Source organism: Cupressus sempervirens, chromosome 3, assembly GCF_028749045.1.
Source record: "Cupressus sempervirens isolate cs-2001-9-10 chromosome 3, ASM2874904v1, whole genome shotgun sequence".
NCBI classification, from domain to species: Eukaryota; Viridiplantae; Streptophyta; class Pinopsida; order Cupressales; family Cupressaceae; genus Cupressus; species Cupressus sempervirens.
In genome coordinates, this window is record NC_143120.1 from 363,777,599 (window position 1) to 363,804,874 (window position 27,276).

General features: G+C 38.4%; 1 protein-coding gene across 4 annotated transcripts in view; it reads right to left on the minus strand.

The window, feature by feature from the left end:
• Positions 1-2,790: 2,790 nt before the first annotated feature.
• Positions 2,791-27,276, minus strand: part of LOC149566500 (uncharacterized) — a 374,068-nt gene continuing 349,582 nt past the window's right edge. For all 4 annotated transcript variants that reach the window (XM_089819822.1, XM_089819820.1, XM_089819821.1 and 1 more), the window contains exons 21-22: positions 3,281-3,379; positions 2,791-3,197 (exon numbers count right to left, since the gene is read on the minus strand). In XM_089819822.1, the coding sequence (XP_089675948.1) occupies positions 3,075-3,197; positions 3,281-3,379 (222 nt within the window). In that variant the 3' untranslated portion in view covers positions 2,791-3,074. The remainder of the gene's footprint in view (positions 3,198-3,280; positions 3,380-27,276) is intronic.

The following is a 27,276-nucleotide window of genomic DNA, read 5'->3' on the forward strand; positions in this document are numbered from 1 at the left end:
AGGCTTATACATTCTTCAAAAAGCTTGGTTCTGATACCATGTTAAGTTTATAAGATTACTTTCTCTGCAAATGCAATAACATCCCTAATTATTTCCCTGTGTTTCGAATACAAATTTGAATGTTATATAAATATTCTTAAAAGAGATGTCTCTACGGTAATACATTAATCATCGATTAGACAATATTAATATATAACATATCTATATATGTTATAATATATAATATATATAAGTAGATATACGAGAATTTTTCTAATTGATGATTAACCAATAACCATTGAAGGATAATTTCTAGGTCAATCCAATCCCACCAAAACTACAATATTAACAAAAGTTTCATATGTTATTCCTTGTATAATTATTGATAACCATTTTTTGAATGCAAAATATATCTACACCCCTATCTTGCTTCTCCCCTCACCATCCCAAAACTTAAGTCCTTGCTCACCTTGTCCTTGATACTCATTCATGTTGTCCCACAATTTCAAACCTCGATGAAATATAACATTGAGTAAAAGTCATTAAAAGTAATAAATATTATTATTTTTTATTAAAAAGAATCTATTATGCACCATGTCATCATCTTTATTTTAATATAATTATTAGAAATTAATTTTGAATAAAAACCTCAATAATAAAGGCTAAAGTCTAAATCTATGTCATTCTTAATTACATAATAAACAAAAGTTCTAATAGAGCTCGAGTCCTTGCCTTTTGGTTGGATGGTAAAAATCATAGTTATGACTAGGGAAAACTATAAAAAATAAGAAAATAATTCTAAGTGTCAAATATCTATTTTAGATTTAATGCTATTAGAGCAAAGGTTATTTAATCAAGCTTCATCCAAGAGGAGGGTGCATGTGAATCATTTTTAAATTTATATAATTTTCCCATTTTTTCTCATTGATTGTTCTTAACTTTACTGAGGTTAGCATTATTTTTCTATGAGAAATAATGATAGAACTCACAATCTTGTATGAAGTTAGCAAAATGAGTCTTCTAGATCTTTGTTTTGTAGTTATTTCTATTCCTTAGAGTTGAAAAGTTTTGTGCATTTGTTAATAATTTCTTTGAAGAGATATGTGAATTGATTTTTTTATTGATCCTATTTATGTTAAGTCATGTTTTTCAAAAAAAAAAATTATAATTGGTTCATCTTAGAAAAAAAAATCATAAATAAATAAATATATTTGTATTATATTCTTTCTAATTAAATTTAATAATATTTTTTTCTTCAAATATATAAATTTGAATGTCAATAATTAGATTAAAAATTCAAAAATATTTATATAAATATTAGTAAACTTTAAAATCAAGAATAGTATTATTGACCATTTTTAAACAATAAAAAATGCACCATTGAAATTTTTTTTCTTTATTTATAACAACAAATCAAAGTATTTGAAAAAATGCTTAATTAATAAAACGAAACAATAACTTTTAATCAATTCATAATAATAAAAATTAATAATAGAAATGAACGAGAATAATAGAAATATTTCAAATCATATATATTACTAATTAATCTAAATATAAGAGACAAACATGAAAAATTTCATTAAATTTAAAAAAATAGAAAAACAAGATAGCAATATGGTTGGAGAGAATTGATAGCTTCCCAGAATAATCAGCACCGCCTTCGGTACAATTGTCCAAAATAAGCATTTGTTTTTTTTTGAATTTTACTTAATTTTTGTTTGCAAATATATAAATAAACCTCGTATAAATAAACCCTAGGAAAATGATGAAGGACCCCTTAGAAAATTTGTATTAACATAGGATAATAGATTTTTTAAATCTAGCCTTCCAAGAAATTGAAGCACCAATCGGAAAATTTGAATTAACATAGCATTATAGAATTTTTAAATCTAGCCTTAGAAAGATTGGAATACAACACAAACTAATAGTGATTGAAGCCAAATCGCTGCCTTATATACTAACAAGTACCATGTAGTGGCATGTACTTTCCATTAGTTATAATTATAGTAAAAAAATTATTTATAATAATAAAATTATAATATAATTTTGGTAGTTTTATAATACTACATTAATTAAAATAATAATATAATAATATAAATAAATGAGTCATAGACAAAATTAGGTTTTGCATTTGATTTCCTTATTTGAATATTTTGAATATTTAAATATAATTAGGTTTCTATTTAGAATTTATAATAGTATGCAAAAGGTGTTTCAGAATTTAGGATGAGTGTGTTCAAAAAAGTAAAGTGTAGTGTTAGTATTTAGTAAAAAATATTGAATAAAGGTTTAATATGGAGAAAAAGTAATAATTATATTAATTCAATATACTATTTGATTGTGTACAAAATAACTTCACAATTTATTTTAACCATGTTCTCTATCATAAATTTTAGTCGAAAATATTGCAATATGGAGAACCTCCGAAAAAAGGGCTCCTATAACATAAAATCTATTCAATCAATCATAATTTTTTTTATAAAATATAACATTTATAAATTAATAGCAAACCTTTAGAAATATTTTAATAATTAAAAAATCAATTGTTTGTGATTGGTGGATTGATGTTAAACTAATTGAGTAATCTTCTAAAGTGAATGCAATAGTACTAGCCTAACAACAATTCTTAAAATTTTATAAAAAACTAATAAAATATAGTCTGCCTTATATACTAATAATTCTTAAAATTTTATAAAAATCTAATAAAAAATAGGCAGAGAGGTTTTATTTTAGGAATAAAAGTTATATGTTATCCTAGAATGTAGACTTATTACAAACAAACACAAATAATCATTTTCAAAATTACCATAATTGAATTGTAAATTGGATCCACAATATATATGGTCTTTAAATTCTTTATATGTTATTCCCTCAACGTTAAAATCTGGATTTTATCGGTCGAATAGTACTGGAAGGTGGAGCCCACTATTGTGACTTCCGTGATTAGTACATTTCACCCCAAATTTTCATTTATAATTCTTCCTTTTTCCCTGAATGTTTCTGGAACAATCATTAGGCAATTGAAATAGATTTTTATGTTTTTGGCCAAAAAGATAGCCTTCTGTACATACATTTTGAAGAATAACAACGTCCGCTTAAAGAAACGCACGTTTCATGATTTCGGTGATTTCATCGTTCATGTGTTCTTGCTCTGACTCAGCAGCTCTCACCATGTCTTTCATTGTAATGCAGAATGATTCTTTGTCCCGAAGTGCAGCCTACAATAGAAGATTGATTAATCAATTTAATTGCATAACCAAAAATTAAACCCAGATGATAGGGAGCCGGATCTGAGCAGTACCTTTGAAGCTGCCCGAATAATGGCCATGTTAATGGATCCACTGGTAAATTCAAAACGATGACCCAATTCCTCAAAATTGATATCTTCAGCAAGCGGTGTCTGTTGACAATTCCAGTGAATTGTATTTAGAAGAGGCAAATACTAATCCAATGCATATACTGATTTCATTTTCTGAAGGCATTACGTGGAAAACAACACTAATCATACTGTGCTATGATTCAGCTGGTATTTATACTTCACTATGAATAAGATTGACGAAAATAAGGCTTCACTAGAAACTAAAATTTGAAATATGCCCATTAAAATATTTCAGATATGATTAAGAGGGGTTTCTTGTCATTTGCCTTTTAGAATCGAGTTTGCACAATTTGCAGAGGGCAATGAAAACTGAGAGAATGCTTTGTAACCAAGAATAAGGCTCGCAAAGCAGTTTAAAATCAAAATTATGACTAATAATTGTTTTTTTAATAGTTTCTGTGCTTTTAAATATTTTTATAACATGTTGTGTTCAATTTCAGAAAACCAATATCTAACTAACGTTTTGGGCATGTATCGACAAATTTACTCCAGATAATACTTCCCAGCAGTACGTAAAAATAATTAATTTAGTTGGTAGAGCTGCCTATTTATGCTGATGTGTTGGAAGTAAATTTCACGAATCAAGCATGTTCTATCGCTAGGTTACCCTTCCCTTCATTAGGTGCATGAAGGATTTTTTTTATTAGGTAGATATTTTGAGTCTTGGTTCTTAGTATATTATGTGACTGACAATAACTGTATATATCTCCTATCACTTGTACAGAGGCTCCTTAAATAGAAGTCCAATCATCAGAAATAAAATTACTAGAGTATGAGTCATCATGACCCTACACAATAAAAATGCACAATTTAATTAAAGATAAAAAGCGAAGTATTTTTGTTAAACAAAACCTTAAATATCCAATTACAGAAGAGGTAAACTTTTTTATTTATCAATAACATTTGGAGGTTGGAGTTGTTACAGAAAGTTCTAATCGTATTGATCTATGCAAGCGGATAAATACATGTAACATTTCAGTAATAAATAACTTGGTTCTTTGGATTGAAGTTCACTAAGGTATCACAGCAAAACTATAATATTTTGTCAAAAGATGCACCCTGGACCACCAAGTACGGGGCAAAGAATCTTTTGTGAAAGTGGAGAGTGACAATGTTAAGGCATGGAAATGAAGCAACTATTGTCATACAGAATCTTCTAATCGTATTGATCTATGCAAGTGGATAAATATCTGTAATATTTCAGTAGTAAATAACTTGGTCCTTTGGATTGAAGTTCAATAAGGTATCACAGCCTGATAGGGACACAACCCAACAACAGAATGGACACAATAGAAAAGGGGAATTATATTAACTGAGAAAATAAGCTAGTACAAACAGTGCAGAGAAAATAAACTTCAAAACATGCCCTACGGGCTTACAATAGCATAATTCTGGAGAATATTTCTCCTTTTAGCACCTCCTCTCAAGCTCCAATCCAAACTGCCTTTTACAATGCCAGAAATCTCCTTAAATAGACCCCGGAGGGTTAAGGACTAGGAGTACATTCTAGAAAGTGCTAGTAGGCATCCACCGACAAAATAGAAGGTTCCAGAAGCTGCGTTAGAAGTTGGTGCAAATCTAGAAGAATCCAGAAACGGTAGCCGAACTTCTGGGAGGCATAACTTTTGAACCGTAGCTCCGATTGACGAACCGTTTACATTTTCAGAAAGCTCTCGAAGCGCTCTATAGCCCTATGGACCAGCTTTGCTCGTCCCCCATTTTTCGGCCCTTTTTGCGGTCATTTAATGCCCCAAACTTGACTTTGAAGCATTCTTAGGAGGTCTCCAAAACCCGAAAAACTGCAATAACTTTCAAACCGTGGGGCCTTTTGACCTGATTCTTTTTCTGGAATGCTCTAAATCTCAATTACATTCATCTAGCCAAGTCACACCTTCTAGGTCACCAAAATGATGGTCAAATTGCATGCTCCTATTTTTTCGGAATTTTCAAATGCACTGATAGTTGAACTATGAGAGTTGGAACCTTTATTCGAGCCAAATGGGTATCCAAAAATGTAAAAACATAAAACATAAACTAAGTCTAAGTACATTTTTTTAGGTGACACAGGATTGCCCTTATACCTCTGGATGCTCCTGCATCAGACACCCAGGGTAGATTGAAAAGTGACCCTGTCACTTTATGGATGGTAGAGGAAATCCCAAATGGGAAACCTCAGCTGCTGAAATCCAAGTTGAGCCTTCGATCGGTCGTCCTTTCCATTTGACCAAATACTCTTCATACTGCCTGTTTCTGGTACTCCTACCCACACGATGATCTAGAATGTCTTCTATCTCCTCCTTCTTAGAAGCAGGAATTGGGCATGGCTCTAAAACCAGCTCCTCATCTGCACCATCATCATGATACTCTGTCAAATCTGCAATGTTGAAAATGGGAGAAATGTGAATACCATCTGACAGCTCCACCTCATATGCATTTCCTGAGTTATGTTTCTTCAAAACTTTGCAGGGGCCAAATTTCTTCATTTTCAGCTTGTTGTAAGTACCAACTGGAAATCTTTCTTTTCGTAAGTGCACCATGACAAGATCCCCTACTTGGAATTCCTTATGTCTTCTCCTTTGATCAGCCCTAGCTTTATACTCTTGATTCATCTTGATAATGTGTGCTTGAACCTCCTCATGTAGACGCTTGATGTGTTCAGCAAATTCCTCAGCTTCAGCACTTGTTCTCTCCCCTTGTTCTATCTTCCTCAATTCTGGTGCAGTCTAGGGGCTATTTCCATATACAATTTGAAATGGTGATTTTCCAGTACTCCTATTTACAGAGTTATTATAAGCAAACTCTGCCTGTGGTAGAATCAAATCCCATCCCTTGGGCTTATCTCCAACTAAACATCTCAGCAAATTGCCCAGACTTCTATTTACCACTTCTGTTTGGCCATCAGTCTGTGGGTGATGCGTGGAACTGAATTTCAAGTCTGTTCTCAACTTCTTCCACAATGTCCTCCAGAAATACCCCACAAATTTAGTATCTCGGTCAGAAACTATACTCCTTGGAAGACCATGTAGTCTTACCACCTCTTTGAAAAACAAGTCTGCAATATGGACAGCATCATGAGTTTTGTGGCATGGAATGAAATGTGTCATTTTGGAGAACCTATCAACCACCACGAATACTGAGTCATTACCCCTTTGTGTCCTTGGCAATCCAAGAACAAAATCCATACTTATGTCCTCCCATGGCCTTGATGGAACAGGCAATGGCTGATATAGGCCAGTATTTTGACTAAACCCCTTGGCAACTTGACAAACCTGGCAACTCTGTACAAACTTCTTCACATCTTGTGTAATTTGAGGCCAAAAATAATGTTCTCTAAGAATGGCAATGGTCTTATCCCGACCAAAATGTCCTGCCATCCCTCCACTGTGTTTCTCCTTAATCAGATTTTCCCTCATGGAACTCCTTGGAATGCACAATTGACTACCTTTGAACAACATGCCATCCTGAATCAAATAGTCTAACCACTTGGTTCTATCTACAGCAACAGGTTCTTTACAAGCTTTCCATGCTTTAGCAAAATCAGGATCCTCGGGGTACAAATTCTTGAGTTCATCAAACCCAACTACTTCAACCTGCATTGTTGTAAGCAATAGCTGTCTCCTACTTAATGCATCTGCAACCCTGTTAGATTTTCCACTTCTATGCTTCAACACAAATGTATAACTCTGCAAGAATTCTACCCACTTCATATGCCTCTGATTCAATTTACCTTGGCTATTTAGGTACTGTAATGCTTGATGATCAGTATACAAAACAAATTCCTTTGGCAATAAATAATGCCTCCATTTCTTTAAGGCCTGAACTATCGCATAGAACTCTTGATCATAAACAGAATACTTCTTCTTTGCATCATTCAATTTTTCACTAAAATATGCAATAGGACTACCTTCTTGGCTTAGTACAGCCCCAATAGCGCTACCACTAGCATCACAATCCACCTGGAATACTTTTTTAAAATCTGGAAGTGCCAACACAGGCTGTTCAGTCACCTTCTTCTTCAGCAATTCAAAACTTCTCGCAGCTGCTGCAGTCCATTTGAACTCTTTTCTATCCCCTCTTATTGTATCAGTTAGAGGTGCACATATGCCACTGAAATTCTTAATAAACTTCCTGTAAAAACTAACCAGACCATGAAATGATCTTACCTCAGTAGCAGACCTTGGAGTAGGCCATTCCAAGATGGCTTTTACCTTCTCTGGATCCATTTTGAGACCTTCAGGTGATATAACAAATCCCAAATAGACTAACTCCCTTTTTGCAAAGACACACTTCTTTAGATTAATTAACAGTTTCTCTTCCCTTAGCCTTTCAAGGACACTACGAATATGTAGTAAATGTTCTTCCAAAGTCTTGCTGAAAATTAAAATATCATCCAAATAGACAATAACAAATTTTCCCAAGAACTTCTTAAGTACCTCATTCATGAGCCGCATGAAGGTGCTTGGGGCGTTCGTCAATCCAAAGGGCATGACTAACCACTCATAAAGACCCTCCTTGGTCTTGAAGGCTGTTTTCCACTCATCTCCTTCTCGAATCCGTATCTAATGATAGCCACTCTTCAGATCTATCTTTGTGAAGTACTGAGCTCCGCTCAAGCAGTCCATAAGATCATCCATCCTTGGTAAAGGAAACCGGTACTTGATGGTTATCCTATTTATAGCTCGAGAATCTGTACACATCCTCCACTCTCCATCCTTCTTTGGTGCAAGTACTGCAGGTACTGCACATGGACTCAGGCTCTCTCGAATCAAGCCCTTCCTCAACAGCTCCTGAACCAGTCTATTTAGCTCCTCTGTTTCAGTAGGAGTCATCTTGTGAGCAACCTTGTTAGGCAAACTAGCTCCTGGAATCAGATCTATTTGATGACTGATTTGCCTTACTGGTGGCAATCCATCTGGAACATTATCAGAGATAATATCTCCAAATTCTCCTAGTAAATCTGAAACTTCAAATGGTATTTCACTACTACCTTCTTTATCTTTCCTAGGAATCAAAGCATAGCACATACGCTGATGTTTCATGCCATCTAAAAACTTCCTTCCTTCAACAAGACAAATCCTAGCACTGCCACATACCTTTTCACCTTCCTTTTTCATGGGCTTCAATTTGTGGCGAACTCTATCCTTTGTCAGAGAGTATGTGTTTGCATGTCCATCATGTATTGCATGTCTATCGAACTGCCATGGTCTACCCAACAATAGATGGCAAACATCCATCGAAATAACATCACAGAGAACTTCATCATGGTAACTCCCAATTTTGAATTTTACTAAACATTGTTCACTTACCAGGACCTTATGATCATCTTTTACCCAAGAAATCCGATAGGGCTGGGGATGTTTCTCCCTCTTGAGCTTCAGCTTAGAGACCATCTCTTCTGATACCAGGTTATCAGTGCTACCACCATCAATGATCACATCACAACATTTATCCTCACACTTGCATCTGGTATGGAACAAACTCCTCCATTGCCCTGGTTCATTCTCACCACTTAGTAGGACTCTTTCATTTACCAAGGCCTCTCCTCTTTCTGCATCCTCTGAATGTGATGATTGTGCATCCTCATCCACATGAGCAACCCTAGCTTGGCCCTCAGCTCTCCTATCTGTCCTTCCTTGTCTTTGAGGGCACTCAAAGGCACGATGACCTTCTTCATTGCAATGGAAACAGGTACCATGGAAGCCTCCTCTTCCTTGCCCACGTCCTCTACCTCTTCCTCTTTGATTTCCAAAGTCTTGATCACGGGAGCGGTTGAAACCCTCATTCCTCTGGTTCCTGCTAGTACCCTCATCTTCATTTTTCTTTTGAGTTTCATTGCGGCCTCCAGATGATCTACCGCTTCCCCTTCCTCCTTGACCGCGCCCTCTTTGTCTTCCTTCAAACCTTTTACTCAGCTTCTCTTCAACTCGTAGGGCAAACTGGTATGCTTCTTCAACGCTGGTCATTCTTACCAGACTTAATTCCTCCTGGATGCTAGGTCGTAACCCACTGATATAACGAGCAACCTTCTCCTTATTTGCTTCTGCATGCCCCGTTCTAATCAGGAGTCGGTAAAACTCCTCTGTATATTCTTGGATTGATCTTCCTGCTTGCTTTAACCCATGCATCTTCTTAAACAGATCAAGCTCGTAGTCCACAGGAATGAACTGCTTCTTTAATTTGTCCACCATGCGATCCCATCTTGTGATCTTCTCCTTTCCTCTTCCAAGTCTTTCCAGTTGAACCTCTTGCCACCAGATTTTGGCATGGCCTTTCAGTTTGGCCTTTGCAAACTTAACCCTATCTGGGTCCCTTATATCCTCATACTCAAAGTATTCTTCCAGTTCATTGATCCAATCGATCAACTCATCTGGTTTCAAATTTCCCGAAAATATACCCACTTCAATTGTAGGTCTTTTCCCAAACCTAGTAATGGCCCTAAAAAGCCTTTCCTCTACAGGATTCAGAACTTCCCCGTCAACTTCCATTACTTCCTCTTCATTGTCATCCTCACTATTGTCATCTGCGGCAATATTTGCTCCTCTACGAAGCTCCTCTTGCAATGCTTGTACTTGTCTCTGGAGGGCTCTAACCTTCTCAGGATCAATAGCTCTGGCCCTTCCGCCACGCTCTCTTCGTGGAGGCATCTTCTAACTCGAACCCACAACCACACAGTCCTGGTGCAAACTGCCTCACAGTCGGCGCTCTGTCTACACACTCAGGAAAACCGGCTTTGATACCACTTGATGGGGACACAACTCAACAACAGAATAGACACAATAGAAAAGGGGAATTATATTAACTGAGAAAAAAAGCTAGTACAAACAGTGCAGAGAAAATAAACTTCAAAACATGCCCTACGGGCTTACAATAGCATAACTCTAGAGAATATTTCTCCTTTTAGCACCTCCTCTCAAGCTCCAATCCGAACTGCCTTTTACAATGCCAGAAATCTCCTTAAATAGACCCCGGAGGGTTAAGGACTAGGAGTACATTCTAGAAAGTGCTAGTAGGCATCCACCGACAAAATAGAAGGTTCCAGAAGCTGCGTTAGAAGTCGGTGCAAATCTAGAAGAATCCAGAAACGGTAGCCGAACTTCCGGGAGGCATAACTTTTGAACCGTAGCTCCGATTGACGAACCGTTTACATTTTCGGAAAGCTCTCGAAGCGCTCTATAGCTCTATGGACAAGCTTTGTTCGTCCCCCATTTTTTGGCCCTTTTCGCGGTCATTTAATGCCCCAAACTTGACTTTGAAGCATTCTTAGGTCTCCAAAACCCGAAAAACTGCAATAACTTTCAAACCGTGGGGCCTTTTGACTTGATTCTTTTTCTGGAATGCTCTAAATCTCAATTACATTCATCTGGCCAAGTCGCACCTTCTAGGTCACCAAAATGATGGTCAAATTGCATGCTCCTATTTTTTCGGGATTTTCAAATGCACTGATAGTTGAACTATGAGAGTTGGAACCTTTATTTAAGCCAAATGGGTATCCAAAAATGTAAAGACATAAAACAGAAACTAAGTCTAAGTACATTTTTTTGGGTGACACTGGATTGCCCTTATTCCTCTGGATGCTCCTGCATCACAGCCCAACTATAATATTGTGTCAAATGATGCACCCTGGAACACGGGTACCCTGCAAAGATTTTTTGTGAATGTAGCGAGTGACAATGTTAAGGCATGAAAATGAAGCAACTATTGTCATACATGCTGGAGGAGACAACTTGTGTAACAGCAGCACTGACAATCCTTGCCAAGTAAAAGGGAAGTTGGTTGTTTTCAGACACAAGTACACAGATGAGGCTGGAACCGAATACCTCAAATAAAACCTGCATGGAGAAGGCTAATGCCATTTTTAAACTAGCAACGATCTTCATCATGGAACCTGGTTTTTCATTCACGCAGTGGACTTCAGCATAACCCACATAAGTCAGGGGGCTTTGTAGGGGAAGTCCGTCATAAACAATGTTGCCAAATCATCTAACATAATACAAGGCAAAGTATAATCCTTTCTAACAGAATGGAAGACAAAAGCTCCCCTGATGTTGCTTCTGCTGAGGGAAATGCAGTTCTCGAGCAAGGGAACCCAGAAGGTGGTGCTGTAGTAGCATTTTGTATGTATGTAGTCATTACCTTTCTAATATCATAACCACCCGGCTCTTTAAACAAGAAATGGCCAAATTAAGGTGCATGCAAATGGATTTGATTCATCTTCTGCGGGGCCTAAATGCATGTCATTTAATCTCTTAAAAGAAAAAATGCCAAACTAGAGCTCGTATATTTCCCCCTCCTTAGGAATACGAACGACAAGCTTAAGATTACTATGCTTATGTGAAGTAGGCAGCCAAGAAGCAGGTTAGGTCAACTTGTAAGGCATTCAAGAGTTAAAAGAGACCTCCAATTGTTGGAGACAGTGATGACTATAATTTGATGCTCTTGCAAAATTCCCAAAATGTTAAGTCATCCTTGATTATCATAAAATCTTTTGTTATCTAGTCTTTAAGTCCGAATCATATAAACAAGGTGTCTAGAAGAGCTAATATAGTTTATGTTAGAATTGCCTACTCTCAACAACAGACAGGTGAATCACTTTAGTTATAAGACTGACTAATAAACAAGTTGAAGATGAAAACTTCAAGATTTTTTCTTGATGCTGATTAGGGCACATGAAGAAGTTATGGACAAAGACACAAGGAAGAGTTCTAGTGCAATGAGTAAGAGGTCTATTTTCACTAAGTGGTGTGTAAGATTGTCTTGTATATATCCTTAATATAGACTTCATTGCTAGAAAACTAGAGAGCACTGTTAATGGTTACCTAAATGTCTCAGTGGATGGGAGTGTGCAAAGGATGACTAGTTGCTCAATATACATAGCCAAAATGTGAAAGGGTGATGCTAGGGCCTGAGTTGCAATAAGTTCCAAGTAATTTTTGTATACGTTTTCAACTTAAAGATACAGTCACTTCTCAACTAACAAGAGTTAAAAGAAGGTGAGCTGTAGGAAGGCAACCAAAGGAAATGAGGACAAGAAATCTGATCAGCATGATGGAATTATGACATGAACACATAAAAGGATGTACAAAGACAAACAACAGAGCTTTAATGTAAATGAGTACTGTACTTGAAAGTACCATAACACTAAAATGAGGTAGGTGGGGTCTCATTGTTGTATGATGGGTACTATAAGTTCTCTTTTTGAAGCAGAACAAATGCTGCATTAGAAAATATACCTGTAGACTGTTTATATCAACATTTAGGCTGTTAAAAATTGAAAATATACTCCTCGATGGTTCAATAAGGGTCTATGTTATAGAAAATATGGACTGCCCTTAGAATATGGGTAAACCTCTAGACTTTGTTCTTATGATAGGGTGGGGAATACCAAACTATACTTTTTTCCTGTTGATCCAGTCATTGGCATGGACATCATGTTTGACTATAACTAGGCTTTGGAAGGAAAAAGCCAAATAAGAAGAATCATAGGTATAATCTTCAATCCAAAAACCAGAAAGAGGGGTTTTCATAGGGGATTATTATCTAAGCCAGGATAAAAGAAAAATGGAAGATCACACCTTTCAAATAAAACCCACAAGTACCTCTGCTCAAATGCGAAAATCCTAGACATACAAAGAAATGCCAACAATGGACCATCAAGTGAAGGTATCTGCAACTACTACTTTTCAAATACTAGATCTAGTAACTGTGGAGGAAAGCAATCTACATAAGAACATTGGAGTTGGTCATTGCTAAGGAAATCAGTCTATTGTTGTCATGATATTGTTTGGACGCTGCTACTATGACATTTCTATTATGTTAGTTATTGTTTAGTAAAATTTATTGATTTTTTGTTTAGTAAAAATGTTGCGTTTCCAAGGGAGTTCGAACATGCTGATTTTGGGAGAAAAATGCTTTAAAAGTGAAGAATCCAAAGGCTAGGCAAGAGGGAAAATGAGCTTGAAGTTGTCCCATAACCCCATTGGCGGCTGCCACCCCCAAACCCCTGCTTTTGAATTTAATAACAAAAGAAGAAATTCGAAGACAACAAAGTTTTACAATCCATAATATCAAGATTTAACGGTTTTTAGATTAAATTGTGTGCTAGTTTTCACATCAACATTTCAGATCACTCCATGATCTATCATCAAGATCACACTGGTTCCTTTTGAATCTCTTCACCTTGATGATGGACCATGGAATGTGATCTGAAATGTTGATGCAGAAACTGATACAATTTAATCCAGAAACTGATATCTTGAAACAAGAAATTGATGGGGAAATTGCATTGAATCAAATTGATGTTTTTATACCCACTTCACTGAGTTCTAGTGATCAAGAGGAGTTTTCCTTGAGGGATGGTTAGAGGCCTCCCTTCACTGCATTTTAACAGTTTGTACTTGTTTTAATATCGTGCTACTCATTGTAATCATCTTTATGATTTTTTTGATATAATACAAATCTTCAATCCACCAATTTGAAAACTTTAGTTGTCAAATTGAAATTTTATTTAGTATTGTAAGATTCTATTGATATTCAATGTTCATTGTTAAATGTTCAAGTATTTAATTTTTTACAATTTGCTATTTTACTTCTTATACATCTTTTCATAACTAGCATTTCATGTACTATATGTATAGTATACACCGTCCCTTGGCATCCCCAATCTTAGGCACTTCATCCCCCTGTCCTAGAAGCCTGTCCCAACGTTTGCCTATCCCCTTGTCCCCAATGTTTTCGGTAAAGATCATATTGTAGTCAATGGGTAGAGTTGGTATCTGAAAGGTCACATGATGGTTGAGTCACCCCTTCAGGAAGTATATGTACATCGTCCGAATGGACTTATGGATCATCATTGTAATTGGAATTGCATATGTGCTTATATGAATAAAGTATTTGTTCTGTGTTACATTCTAATCTATTAATGTGATAAGTATCCATTTACCTTGTATGGTAAACATTTGGCACTGTCGCCGGGGATTGAACCCAGGTCACCCATGTGATAGGCGGGAATACTCACCACTATACTACAATGACGTCGTTTCCTTTTTATTTCCTTTACTAGTCTGAATGGTGGGCAACACAACTTCTTCTACATCTGTACGATACTTATCTTCTCTTCATGACTGTACGGTATTCTCTCTATTTGCTTCTAAGACCGTATGGTAGCTTGTCTTGCAAATCCTGTAGTAGTCGATTTGGCCGTACGGTTTGAAAACTCTTGTCTATTCTTACCGTACGGTATCTAAACCTTGCTTCACCACTAAGCTTTTCTTATTGCCGTACGACCGTATGGCCTCCCTAGTGAGTTTGTGATCTTTTCCCTAAATTGTATGGTATATACATGCGCTCTTTCTCACTGATGCTGGCCCGCCGTACGGTAAGTACAACTTTGTTTTTTCTTCGCTTTTATTGCTGCTAACTTGGTAGCTGATTTCTCCTAAGCCCTCTCTGCCACTACCTGGTTTGCCTGGCTCCTCCGAAGAGCATAATAAGCATCATAATATATCTGGACTACCTCACGAGTCAGAGTCTTTATGAGACTCTCCACAACCGGCTCTCTGGTGGTGGCCCAATCTTGGTGCATCTCCAAAGTCTCTACTCTAGGCCACCCATGCTCCTCAAACTAGACTGAAAAGGCAACTGCATACCCTACTCTCATGAAGGATATGACGTGCTCCAGCTCCTGTACTATTGAATCCAAAGCATGATTTTTCTTAGAGACCACCACTTGGCAAGCCCAAGTCATTATGTCAACTAGAAATGTCTCAACATCCTCTCCCATTGCTGTCTCTGGCCCCATTGTAGGCTGCTAAGTACCCATAACCTTCTTTACTGCTTCTACCATCCATTATGTAGTGCTATTCGTCGAGAAGTGTGGTATCTCATCAATCTGTGTTGGGTGACCGTCCTCCACCTGTGTCTGTGTGGCAGTAGAACCTGGTACAAAGAGGTGTTATGAAGATTAATGCCAAATTTTCTTAATAAGGATAGGAATAAAATAAAAGACAAGGATGAGATATGCACAACATGGGAAGCATTAATACTCACACAACAGGCGGGGCGCAAACAAAAGTTTTAGCAACTCATTGACAGGTACTAAAGTGGTGAAGGAGCCCGGATAGAGAGAGCGCATTCACCTAGCAGACCGAGGAGTGTCGAGGACTTACTTTAAGAAACCTGCCATAGATTGAATTTGGTAGAAGAGACAATGGAGGAGTTCCTAAACTTGTATATGCCAATGGTAGAGAATCCGAATGGAAGGGAAGGAACCCGTATGGCTCGAGGTATCGAAGGAGCATGAGCGTGGGGTGAGCTCTTCGTTCTCGATACACTTGACGAACGGATACAAGTAGAGAATAGAACAACTTCGCTTGGAGAAGATCTCTTTACACCGAATAACGTGGTTGTACAGAGTAAGGCAGTTGTCTAAAGTAGCGTGGTTGTGCAGAGCAACGCAAGTACTTAGAAAAGCACGGGTGTGTAGCAAGTACCATAGATTTAGAAGAAATTAACAATGGTAGGACCGAAGGAAAAAATGTCGAAATTCATCCAGTCAGACACTGTAAAACAATTTGGATGGCAAATGGTGTAACCGACCAGGATGATTGGGTCTGACAGTTTTCGGCGACCCTACAAGGTGTAGCGATTGATTGGTTTTTAGACACCGATCCGAAGAAGTTAACTGCATGGCTAGAAGTCAAGAAAGAATTCATATTAGAGTTTCGACTACTCGGAGATGATAACGCGATAGTAGCAAAAATCTACAGTACCAAGCAAAGCAAGAATGAAATAGTCTACGTGTATGCTAGGAGGCTAAAGGAGCTCGTAGGAAAAATGGAAAGCCAACCAGCGGACGGGTTGAAGAAAAGGTGGTTGGTCGAAGGGTTACGACCATCACTACGGAAAAAGATGAAAATTGTACCCCTAGCATCATATGTGGATGCATATAACCGCACAATATGAAAACTAAGGGACACCAATAGGCACTTTTAACGCAAGAAGCATCCACCTTGGGAGTAGAAATGAACATGAACAACGACGTAACCTTAGGAGGATATTGTAACAACAATCGATGCGGACAAGGCAATAACAATAATAATAATAACAATAACGGGGGCTGAAGCCGGATATAGTACAATTCGAGTGGATGGCCAATGATACAATGCCGTGCGTGCAACCTCTGGGGACATTTCGCTAGAGACTGCACTACGAAGGTGTCATCCTGCATTTTGTCACCACAAAATGTAGGTAACAGTATGAAACTTTTTCAAATTAGTTTCGCATTTTTCTGAGTTTAGTTCATTATTTAATTGGTTACTATTGATCAACCAATCAGTATTAATTGATATAATGAATCATTTTACTAAAGGCTTTCGTCAAGTCTTTTTCGTTTTGCTTTCTGTTGAGCCTTTGCTTGATTTTTGAGGTCTTCATTGTCCTTTTCTTTGCTTTTGAACTTGCGTTTGTTGGTTTTTAGTCATTTGGTTATGCTCATGTCATGGCTTTCAGTCTTCCCTTCGATTCAGTCTAACCTAGAGCTCAATCAGAATTGTCAGTCAAAAGTTATTGTCGTTTTAGTGCTCCAAAAGTGGACCTTTTTGATGCAACAACACAAATTAAAAATATGATGTTATATTTCTAATTCGACTTTCACTTTTTGATAAATATAACTTAAATTCACTTTTTGTTATGTTTTTAAGTTACTTTATCTTTTAATTTTTAACTTGAAGTGACTATAGTGCACTTTATGTTATAATTTTAAGTTTCAGAGTTACTTTTTAATTTTTCACTTAAAGTGACTATATAACTATATAATTTCAGTTTAATTTTTTAATTTAAAATCAAATGCTCATTTAAATGTTACTTTTTAAATGATATTTATGTATTGTATTTTTAATATGATATATTAATATTGTTTATATCTAATCTTGTAACATTTCTATTGTTGAGGTTGTTGGAGAGGATTTTGGTGAGGATATTGGGGGAAAAGCAAGAAGAAGGTCTGGTAGGTTAGCTCAGTCCCAGGCTAGGGTTAAGCAGAAGTCCATCAGATACCCTGTTGAGGAAGTTGAAGAAGATAGCCCAGGCAATAACAGTGACAGAAGGGAGGAGGAAAATATTTCCAACTCCAAAAAGGATGAAGATAATGAGGAGGGGGAAAAAGTTTCAATTCTGGGAACATTTTGATGGATGATACTCAAACTCAAGTGTCGGACGGCGAAGAAAGGAATACAAAGACAACCCATGTTTCAGCCAGCTTCTCTCTTAAACCTATTACTTTTTGTGATGAAATGAGCAAAAAGGATAATTCCCCAATTACCATTTCTTCCCCTGTTAAGGAAAATTCGAAGATCTCTAACCCACAGGTGCTGCAGGATAAACCATAGGGACAGAAAATGAAGGAGGTTGCTACAAAGAAGGTCGAGGAGCATAAATAGGAGACCGAGGCAGTGGAGGAGCATTACATGAACTTGGAGGAAAGGGTCAAAGCTTTGGAGGAGGGGTTTTTCACCTTCTCCAAGTTTGGACTTAAAGTTACTCATGCTGCTACTACTACCCTCCAATTGCTGGCACAGGAGAAGGAGGAAGCTGGCTTGGACACGGAGGACAACAAATTACTCTTCAAGTTTCTTGCCGATGACTGGGCCCAGATTCTACTTCATGCAAGGGGAAAAAGGAAAAAGGAAATCTAAGTCTTTTTTAGTTCTGTTCAGTTATGGGGATCTAAGGATCGAAAGACTTCATATACTTTTATGGCAGTTATGGTTTTGCTAGTAATCAGCTGTATTTAAGATTTTCTTAGGCCCGGGTGCCTTTATGGACTATGTGGTTAGTAGCTAGGTTGTTTCCTTTCTGGTTCTAGCTTTCTGGTTTATGGTATAAGTCTTTGCCTGTTGGTACTCCTGTTTTATTTGTCTGTTTTTGTTACTGGCTAGTAATGTGCTGGTTACCAACCTTTTGATTGTTAAGGGCCGACCCCCTTGTTTTTGGTCGCTTTTAATTTCAAAAACATTTCTATGAAATTAAATTGAATAAATGGTTTTAAGTTATTAAAAGTGGATCTTTTATATGTAATTATATGTAAAATCCATCAAAAGTGGACATTTTATATGTCTTTACATATAAAGTTCAACTTGTTATCAAAAGTGAACCTTTTTGATGTCATTACATCAAAAGGTTATCATGTAAGTGGACCTTTTTGATGTAATTGCATCCAAAGTGAAGTTTTCATATCTTTGCATCTAAAAAATGAGATGCAACTTAAAATGTGTAATAGCACCCAAAAGGTGCGATTTTGATGACTTGCACATTTTAAAATATGTAATAGCACTCAAAAGGTTTGATTTTGATGACACACACTTTAAAACATGCAATTGACCCAAAAAGGTCCAATTTTAACCAAAAACATGTTTTAATATGTGCAATGACCTCCAAAAAGTCCGATTTTGAAGAACATGTCTTTGCCCTCCAAGAACCCAATTTTGGAGATTGTGAGAGATTTACTTGATGGTTTTGCATGAGATTTTTTCCAATAGGGTCGTTTTTGCTTGGTAATGGATTTTCTAACATAAAAAATGGATTTATTTTGCTAAAAAATGTTCTTCCAAACTCCCTCGAAGAGAATTTTTTTGGAAAAATCTTCAAAAAATACCATTTTTGGCTCATGTTTTTTGCCCAAAGAGGAATCAATTTGGCATTTTAAGTGTTTGTCATTGCATTGTGATACACATTTTCAACTTTAGAAGCCAAAACGTTTTTGTTTCATGTCTTTTTTTGGAATCACGTTTTTGCTAAAAATGCCTAGATAATTGAGGTTTTTATCATCATTTGTGTGCAAGTGAAAATGTATCCAGATTCGGAAGAGGAAAAGAAAAGGTTGCAGCAAACGCGAGCAAAATTAGAAAAAGGAATGGAGGTTGAAAGATCGCAATCGAAGGTCACTGCTGGCACCTCAAGGAGGAACCTGGCAGAAGAAAATATCATACGACAAGTAATGCAGGTCAAGGTTCCCATGGAGCTGAATGACCACCTTACAATGCCTCAGTTACGGACTACAATCTTGAATATGACACCATTCCTGAAGGCTACAGAAGAGCCAGGAGAAGAACACAAGGTGCAAATGGAATGACCACAGTGGAGCCAATGCTACTTGCGCTCACCACAGGAAGATACTCAGCAGTAGTAGAGATGGGTATTCTAGGAACTATCCTCACAGACACAATCGTAGATGTAGAGTCAAGAGTGAATCTACTACCAGAAGATACATGGAAGAAGCTCGGCCAACCTACGCTATGGCCATCTACATTTCAACTGCTCATCACCGATCAACACGGGATCAAACCCCTAGGGACTCTGATGGCACTACCAGTAATGATTGGGACACAACCATTCTTACTGTACTTCATGGTTATACTGTTGAAAAGGAAAGGGTACCATGCCATCCTCGGATAGGGTTGGCTTGTATAGGCAAAAGTAAAATACGACTAGAAAAAGAACACCTTGTCCATGGAAGGAAGTTGTAGATTTATAATTGACCTACATACATAGATGGTAGGAGAGGAGGCAGCATCGTCGGATTCCGAAGGCGAAGGCGAAGGAGACGAGGAAGGGAAGAAATGAATGGAGCCAAACGAAGAAGGAATCCTGAGATTGGAAGGAGGGTCCAACGATGACGATTTGGATTCAGTGAATGGCCTACTCCATTGGAAAATGGAGGACTATGAGCTCTTTCCGAGATGTAACATGTTAGGGGTCGAGGATGGGAATAAATGAGAGGAAAATGAATTTTCTAAGGAATATAGAGAAGTGAAGGAAGGAGGCGCAGATTAATGAAACACCTTCAGATACATTTAGTGAAGATAAGCCTATTAAATACGAAGAACCCACAATGAAAACGATGAACATGCGGGATGAGGCTAACCTAAAAAATATATTTGTGGGAGATGACTGGAACCCAATCTTGAAAGCAGCAGCGTTTAAAATATTTATGGAATATAAGGATGTTTTTGCATGGACGTATAAGGATCTGAAAGGGGCAAGTCCGAAATTATGTGTCCACCGGATACCATTGATAGTAGTACTCGAATGGAAGCGGTCGTACCAGATGAATATAAACTATGCCACATGGTTCACTAATGAGATCAACTGAATGCTTGAAGCAGGCATTATTTTTAGGGTACATATGAGTGAGTCAGTATCACCGATTGTGATATCTTTGAAGAAAGACACCACTCAGATAAGGATATGTGTGGACTTTCGATGCTTGAATGCAGTAATGATTAAGGATCCGTTCCTGATACCATTCATCGACAGTATCTTGGAAGAAGTTGCGGGGCATGAAATCTATTCATTCATGGATGGATTTTCTAGATACAATCACATATCCATCGCGGAAGAAGATAGTCTTAAAACAACCTTCATAGTAGAAGATGGAGTATATGCCTACAATAGAATGCCATTCAGACTGTGCAATGCCCCAAAAAAATTTCAAAGAATTGTCTTGCACATCTTCGATAAGATGTCAATCGGGAACTTCAAGGCATTTTTGGATGATAGGTCAATTTTTAGTGCAGAGGACAAACATCTGACCACACTCAGAGAATGCATGGAAAGATGTAGACGAGCAAGATTGGCATTAAACCCGAATAAGTGCAAATTCATGGTACCGTAGGGGAAGCTATTGGGACACATTGTGTACAAAGCAGGATTAAAGACAGATACTAACAAAGTCTGGGTAATCTTGGAATGCCACCCTCGACGGATGTGACGCAGGTAAAATCATTCTTGGGTCAAATAGGATAGTACCAAGGGTTCATTAAGAGCTTTGCAAAAATATCCTACCCGCTTGACAAACTAACCTGCAAGGGAGAACCCTACACATGGGAAGTAGAGGAGAATGAAGCCTTCGAAGGACTGAAAACAAGATTAGCCACAACACCTACCTTGGGTTATCCGAACTGGGCCAAGGAGTTCCATGTCCATGTCAACGTATCGAACTACGTAATTGGAGCAATGTTGGCACAAATAGGTGATCACGGATTGGATCATCCGGTGTACTTTGCGAGTAGAATATTGTCTAAAGCATAGAAGAATTATAGTACAACAAAGCGGGAGGTTCTCAGAATGGTGTACACTATGTAGAAGTTTAGACATTATCTACTAGCGACTCCATTTGTATTTTATGTAGATCATCAAGCACTGTTATACCTCATAAACAAACCGATCATCCAAGGATGGATAAGCAGATGACTACCATTGTTACATGAGTTTACATTTAAAATTATGGTACGACCTGGGAAAAGCTATGTAAGTGCGGATCATTTATCAAGGATCAAATCTGGAGAACCACTAGAGGAAGTCAATGACGATTTTCCCAACGCACAACTATTCTAAATTGTCGTACTACCATCGTGGTATGCGAGTATCAGGGAATATCTTTCGACAGGACAATTTCCTAGGGAAATGCCACCGAATGAGAGGAGGAAACTGGTGCTGAGAAGTTGAATGTTTCAATTGATCAATGGGTTGCTGTATAAGATGGGACCTAACCAAATTTTATGATGGTGTGTTCTAGAAGAAGAAATACCAAAGGTGTTGAAGGAAGCACATGAAGGATCCACAGGAGGACATATGTGGCCGGATACAACTATGGGGAAGATACTTCTGGCAGGGTTATGGTGGCCAACCATGCACACCGACGCTAAGGAGTGGGTTGTTGCGTGCGATACATGTCAGAGGGCTAGGAAACCACTAAAGAGGGATTTCATGCCTCTGAACCCTTCACATGCATAGGAATTATTTGAACGCTGGGGGTTGGAATTTGTCGGACCCCTCAAGGTGAGTAAAATTCGGAGATGCAGGTACATTGTGGTAGCAACGAAGTACCTTACCAAGTGGGTAGAAGCGTGGGCCCTACCAGACAACTCTATAGTAAGCACGATGAGATTCATCTATGAACAGATCATCACAAGGTATGGAATCCCATTACAGTTGACAAGCAATCGTGTGAGACATTTTGTCAATCACGTCATCCGGCTACCGACCATAGAATTCAAAATATACCATTCTCTATCAAGCCCGTACTATCCTAGAGCATAAGGACAAGCGAAAGCCAGGAACAAAATCTTGGTTGCGGTAATCTACAAGTCCTGTGCAGTCGAAGTTGAGGATTGGGAGGAAAAGCTGCCACCAGCATTATTGGCATACCGTACCTCATACAAAGTCACCATAGGACACATTCTGTTTTAGTTGATGTATGGGCAGGAAGCCGTGGTACCAACAGAGTTCATGGTACCAAGTTTGCGAATAGTGATCAAAAACAAGTTCAGAGATATGGAGAGTCTGAGAGAAAGATTGCACAACCTAAATAAACTTGACGAACAACGATTACAAGCACAATGGGCTACCAAAGTTTCACAGTGCAGACGCAAGGTGTGGCACGACAAACACTTAAAACAGAACAGGTTTCGACCAGGTCAATTAGTATTAAAGTATAGCAAGCATAACGAGATCAAACTAGGCAAATTTGTGAAGTGGGCGATAATGGAGCAATAAAGTTACGGACGCTAGACGGAAAGGAGGTGACAGATATAGTAAATGGGTAAAGATATCATGAAAGGAATAAGGTCCCGGGAGAGAATGGGAACTAGGTGAATAACTCAAAAGCAATATAAAAATATAATAATAAATAATATATAATAATAATATTATATATAGATAATTATAATAAATATGTGCAAAATACACAGAGGAATAGTAATAGAATATACATAAAGATTATTGTAGTGGAGTAACAGGAAGATTACCATATGGACGGAGTAAAACATGTGTGCATTGAAGGACAAAAGGCATTGTTGTACGGTTTGAACAAAAGACTACATAGAGATACTGTACGGACGTTGAAGATGAAATGAGAATTGTAACCATACGACCAAGTAAAAGCGAAGAAAAAACAAAGCTGTACTTACCATATGGCCGGCCAGCATCAGCGAAAAAGAGCACATGTATATATCGTACGTTTTGGGGTAAAGATCACAAACTCATTGGGGAGGCCGTACGACCATACGGTAGTATGGCAACAATAAAAGCTCAATGGTGAAGCAAGTTTTAGATACTATATGGTAAGGATAGATGGGAGCTTTCAAACCATACGGCCAAATTGAATACTGTAGGATTTGCAAGACAAGCGACCATACTGCCTTAGAAGCAAATAGAGAGAATACCGTATGGTCATGAAGAGAAGACAAAGTACCCTACGAATGTAGAAGAAGTTGTGTTGCCCACCGTACGGACTAGTAAAGGAAATAAGAAGGAAACATACTCTACGACCTAGCAAAGATGAGGAAACAAGAGACTCCAACAAATAGAGATTAGCTATCGTATGGTCATGAGCAGATGAGTGGAAAGCATGTGTGAATCCATTGCAAAATCTACCGCACGGCTCGTATGAGAAAACATTGAGGTTGCAAGAAGTCATAGGTTTCACGAGAGGGAAAGGTATTATAAATAGGCACAAACACAATAGTTATTAATTACCATCAAAGGCACACCGTATGGATTTGAGGAACAAAGAGACTCCCACACCATATAGGAAAACAAAGCACAAGCAGCATCACAATACAAGATATCTGTATGACAGCAAGGAAAATGACCTACAGTTAGCCTAGGGAGACTGTACAACCGTACCCAGCACAGAAGCAATAAACTTCAAAGGGCTATTTCGTAGGAGCCGTATGGAAGCAGAAGAGGCCTCGGGATGAGTTGTATGAAGGAGTTCGAGCAATTGACCTAACTATTTCTTTTCTGCTCTCTTCACACAAAAAGACAAAGGAGGTGATAATTATGCAGTTAGTCGAAAAGAGGGCTTGGAAAAAGAAGTTAGAGGAAGATTCAACAACCAACACAACCATGAACAAAAATGTGAAGACCTTGCCGTCATTAGTGCATGTTCCAGGAGGCACAAGCATAGGCGCAAGTAAAAAGAAGGGTAAGTAGGTAGCACAACCAGCTGCAACCGATCACCTCACAACACAAAATATCTCTTTTGAGGGCTTGAATGGAGTGAAATGCAGGAAATGGTGGCAAAAGACACCTGAGAACCATCTTGCATAAAACAACATTCAAAAGGCACAGGTGTAGTGGGCAATACAAATGCTGGTATTTTGCATTCGAGATTACAAAGGCTTCTTGTGCACGATTGTAGAGACTTAGGATAGGTTCCCTTGAACCAGTTCATTCGCCTATCTTGGGCACGACATTGTAATTTTATTCAAAGCACCAGATTTCACACGAGTATTTGGAATACTTGGTCGCACACAGGGTGGAAAGAAAATTGACAAGCCGAAAAAATTAAAGTTGAAAGGTGAAAGCGAAACTGATATAGTTGGTATGCAGGGATTTGTCCCAACTAGAGAAAGAAGCCCTCATGAACACTTCGAAGTGGAGAGGACTGAAGAAGTCCAATATTCAGGAAGGGCACTGACGTTGTCTCATGGACTTAGTAAAGAGTCAGCTCACTAGATCAAGCCGTGCATCTGATATCTCATTTCTGTAGGTCGCGATGATGAACGGGATCCTGCAAGGGAGAGTGTATGATTGGGCTGCACTATTGGCAGAAAGAATGTATGAATTCATGACACTGCAGCATAAAACGTTCTATATACCGCACTACACAGTTGGGTTATTCTTGGAGGCGACAACGTGGATGATTCCCCACAACAAGCTGGAGGCCAAGCCTGGGCCACTCGCGCCACTATCATGTAGTGGAGGCACCTAGATACACTTGGTAGCAAGACCATGGTCAGGTAGAAGCGACCAAGACAAGATGCAGGAGATACTAATAGTGGTCGGCAGGAGACTTCTTCTGATGAGACTAGGACCGACAGAGAGGAGGAAGAAGATGACGAGGAGGTGGAAGTGATCACGGCAACACCACTACTATTTCTGCGACCCGCACTTTCAGTGACAATGCATTTGGTTCCGGTGGGTACGACACATATCCTGAGGTTTGGTCACTTCAAACAACTAGTGATGATGACCTTGGTCACCGTAGTGGCTCAACTAGATATAACCATTTTGGAGGCCGTGGCTGTAGTTAGGACAGAGTCATCACCGATAGTAGTAGTACCAGAGGAAGCAATGGAGTTACTAGAGGAAGTGATGGAGGTACCTATATAGGTAGAAATAGGTGAGGGTTTTAACACACCCGGTGTTTCCTTGGGTGTAGTGGGCTTGGACACAATGGTCACAGTAGATGTAGTGTTGTTAGCAACACCGCCAGTAGCAGAGGAGTAGGGCAAGCAAATCAAGGCAAGCTGATCTCAAAAGTTGAGCACGTACTTGAGTACGAGGTTTAACAACACACCAACACCACGGGCGTTAGGCATTCTCCCACCTGTGCGAGAAGTAGCCCCGAAAGGAGACTCTACTGTCACATAGACACAGGTGGAGGAGAGTTGCCCAACACAGATCGATGAGATACCACACTCCTCGACAGATAGCACTTTAGAGCGGATGGTAGAAGCAAAGAAGATGACTATGGGTACTAAGTAGCCTACAGTGGGGCCGGAGACAACAATGGGAGAGGATGTTGACACATTTCTGGCTGATGTAGTGACTCAGGCTCGCTAAGTGGTGGTCTCTGCGCAGAAACATGCTTTGGATTCAGTAGTATAGGAGCTAGAGCACGTCATATCCTTCATGAGAGTATAGTGCACAACTGCCTTTTCGGTCTACTCTGAGGAGCGTAGGTGGCTTAGAGTAGAGACTTTGGAGATGCACCAGGATTGGCCACCACTAGAGAGCCGGTTGTGGAGAGCCGTATAGAGACACTGACTCGTGAGGTAGTCCAAATATATCATTATGCTTATTATGCTCTTCGGAGGAGCCAAGAAGACCAGATAGCGACAGACAGGGCTCAGGAGGAGTCAACTACCAGGTTAGCAGTAGTAAAAGTGGACCTAACTGCAAAGAGAGCAGCTCGGGAGTCAGAAAGAGCAGTCTGGGAGTCAGAGAGGATAGCATTTACAGCTCAGCTAGACGAGGCTAGGAAGGAGAAGAGTCAGCTACAGCAGGGGTCAACAAAAAAGGAAGCAGAGCTTGGAGAGATTGCCATGATGATGCAATCAGCCTGGGAAATTTAGATGCAGGCCGAAGTAGATTTGTATACACAGACCAAGCAAGTGCGTGAGCTACAAGCAGAACTGAATGAGCTTAGAGCACAGAGGATGTCTACCACACCAGGACGCGTCCCTCTTCTTCTTAGTTGTTGAATTTTGATGTAATTAGTGGATTAGTTGTTTGAGTCGTATTTTGAGTTTTGATGTATAAGTTGTCTCTGTTTTGTTGTCTGGAGACGACTTTACTTTTGGGGGGGGGGGATGATGTCGGTAAAAACCATATTGTAGCCAATGAGTAGAGTTCGTATTCGAAAAGTTGCGTGACGGTTGAGTCACTCCTTTGGGAAGTATATGTACATTGTCCGAATGGACTTATGGATCATCATTGTAATTGGAATTGCATATGTGCTTATATGAATAAAGTATCTGTTCTATGTTACATTCTAATCTATTAATGCGATAAGTATCCGTTTACCCTGTATGGTAAACACCTAACAATCAATGGAATGCTGCAATAATTCCTTTCTTATTTCTGCTATAAATTAATCATAAATCTACCACAAAATTATCACAATCTCCTCTTGAAAATATGGTAGAAACTTCTACTCTTCTCATTAAATCAGAAAATTATCTTCACGAATGGATCCTCATAAATATGGTGTATATGCTCTATTGTCTTTCCAACACAAAATCCTTAATCTCCATCTCTCAAGCAATATTGATTTTATAACTTTCCTTATGTTTTTCATGAAAGGATGCATCCCTTAGAAGATCGTTGTCAAGTAATTAGCAATTTTTAGTGTT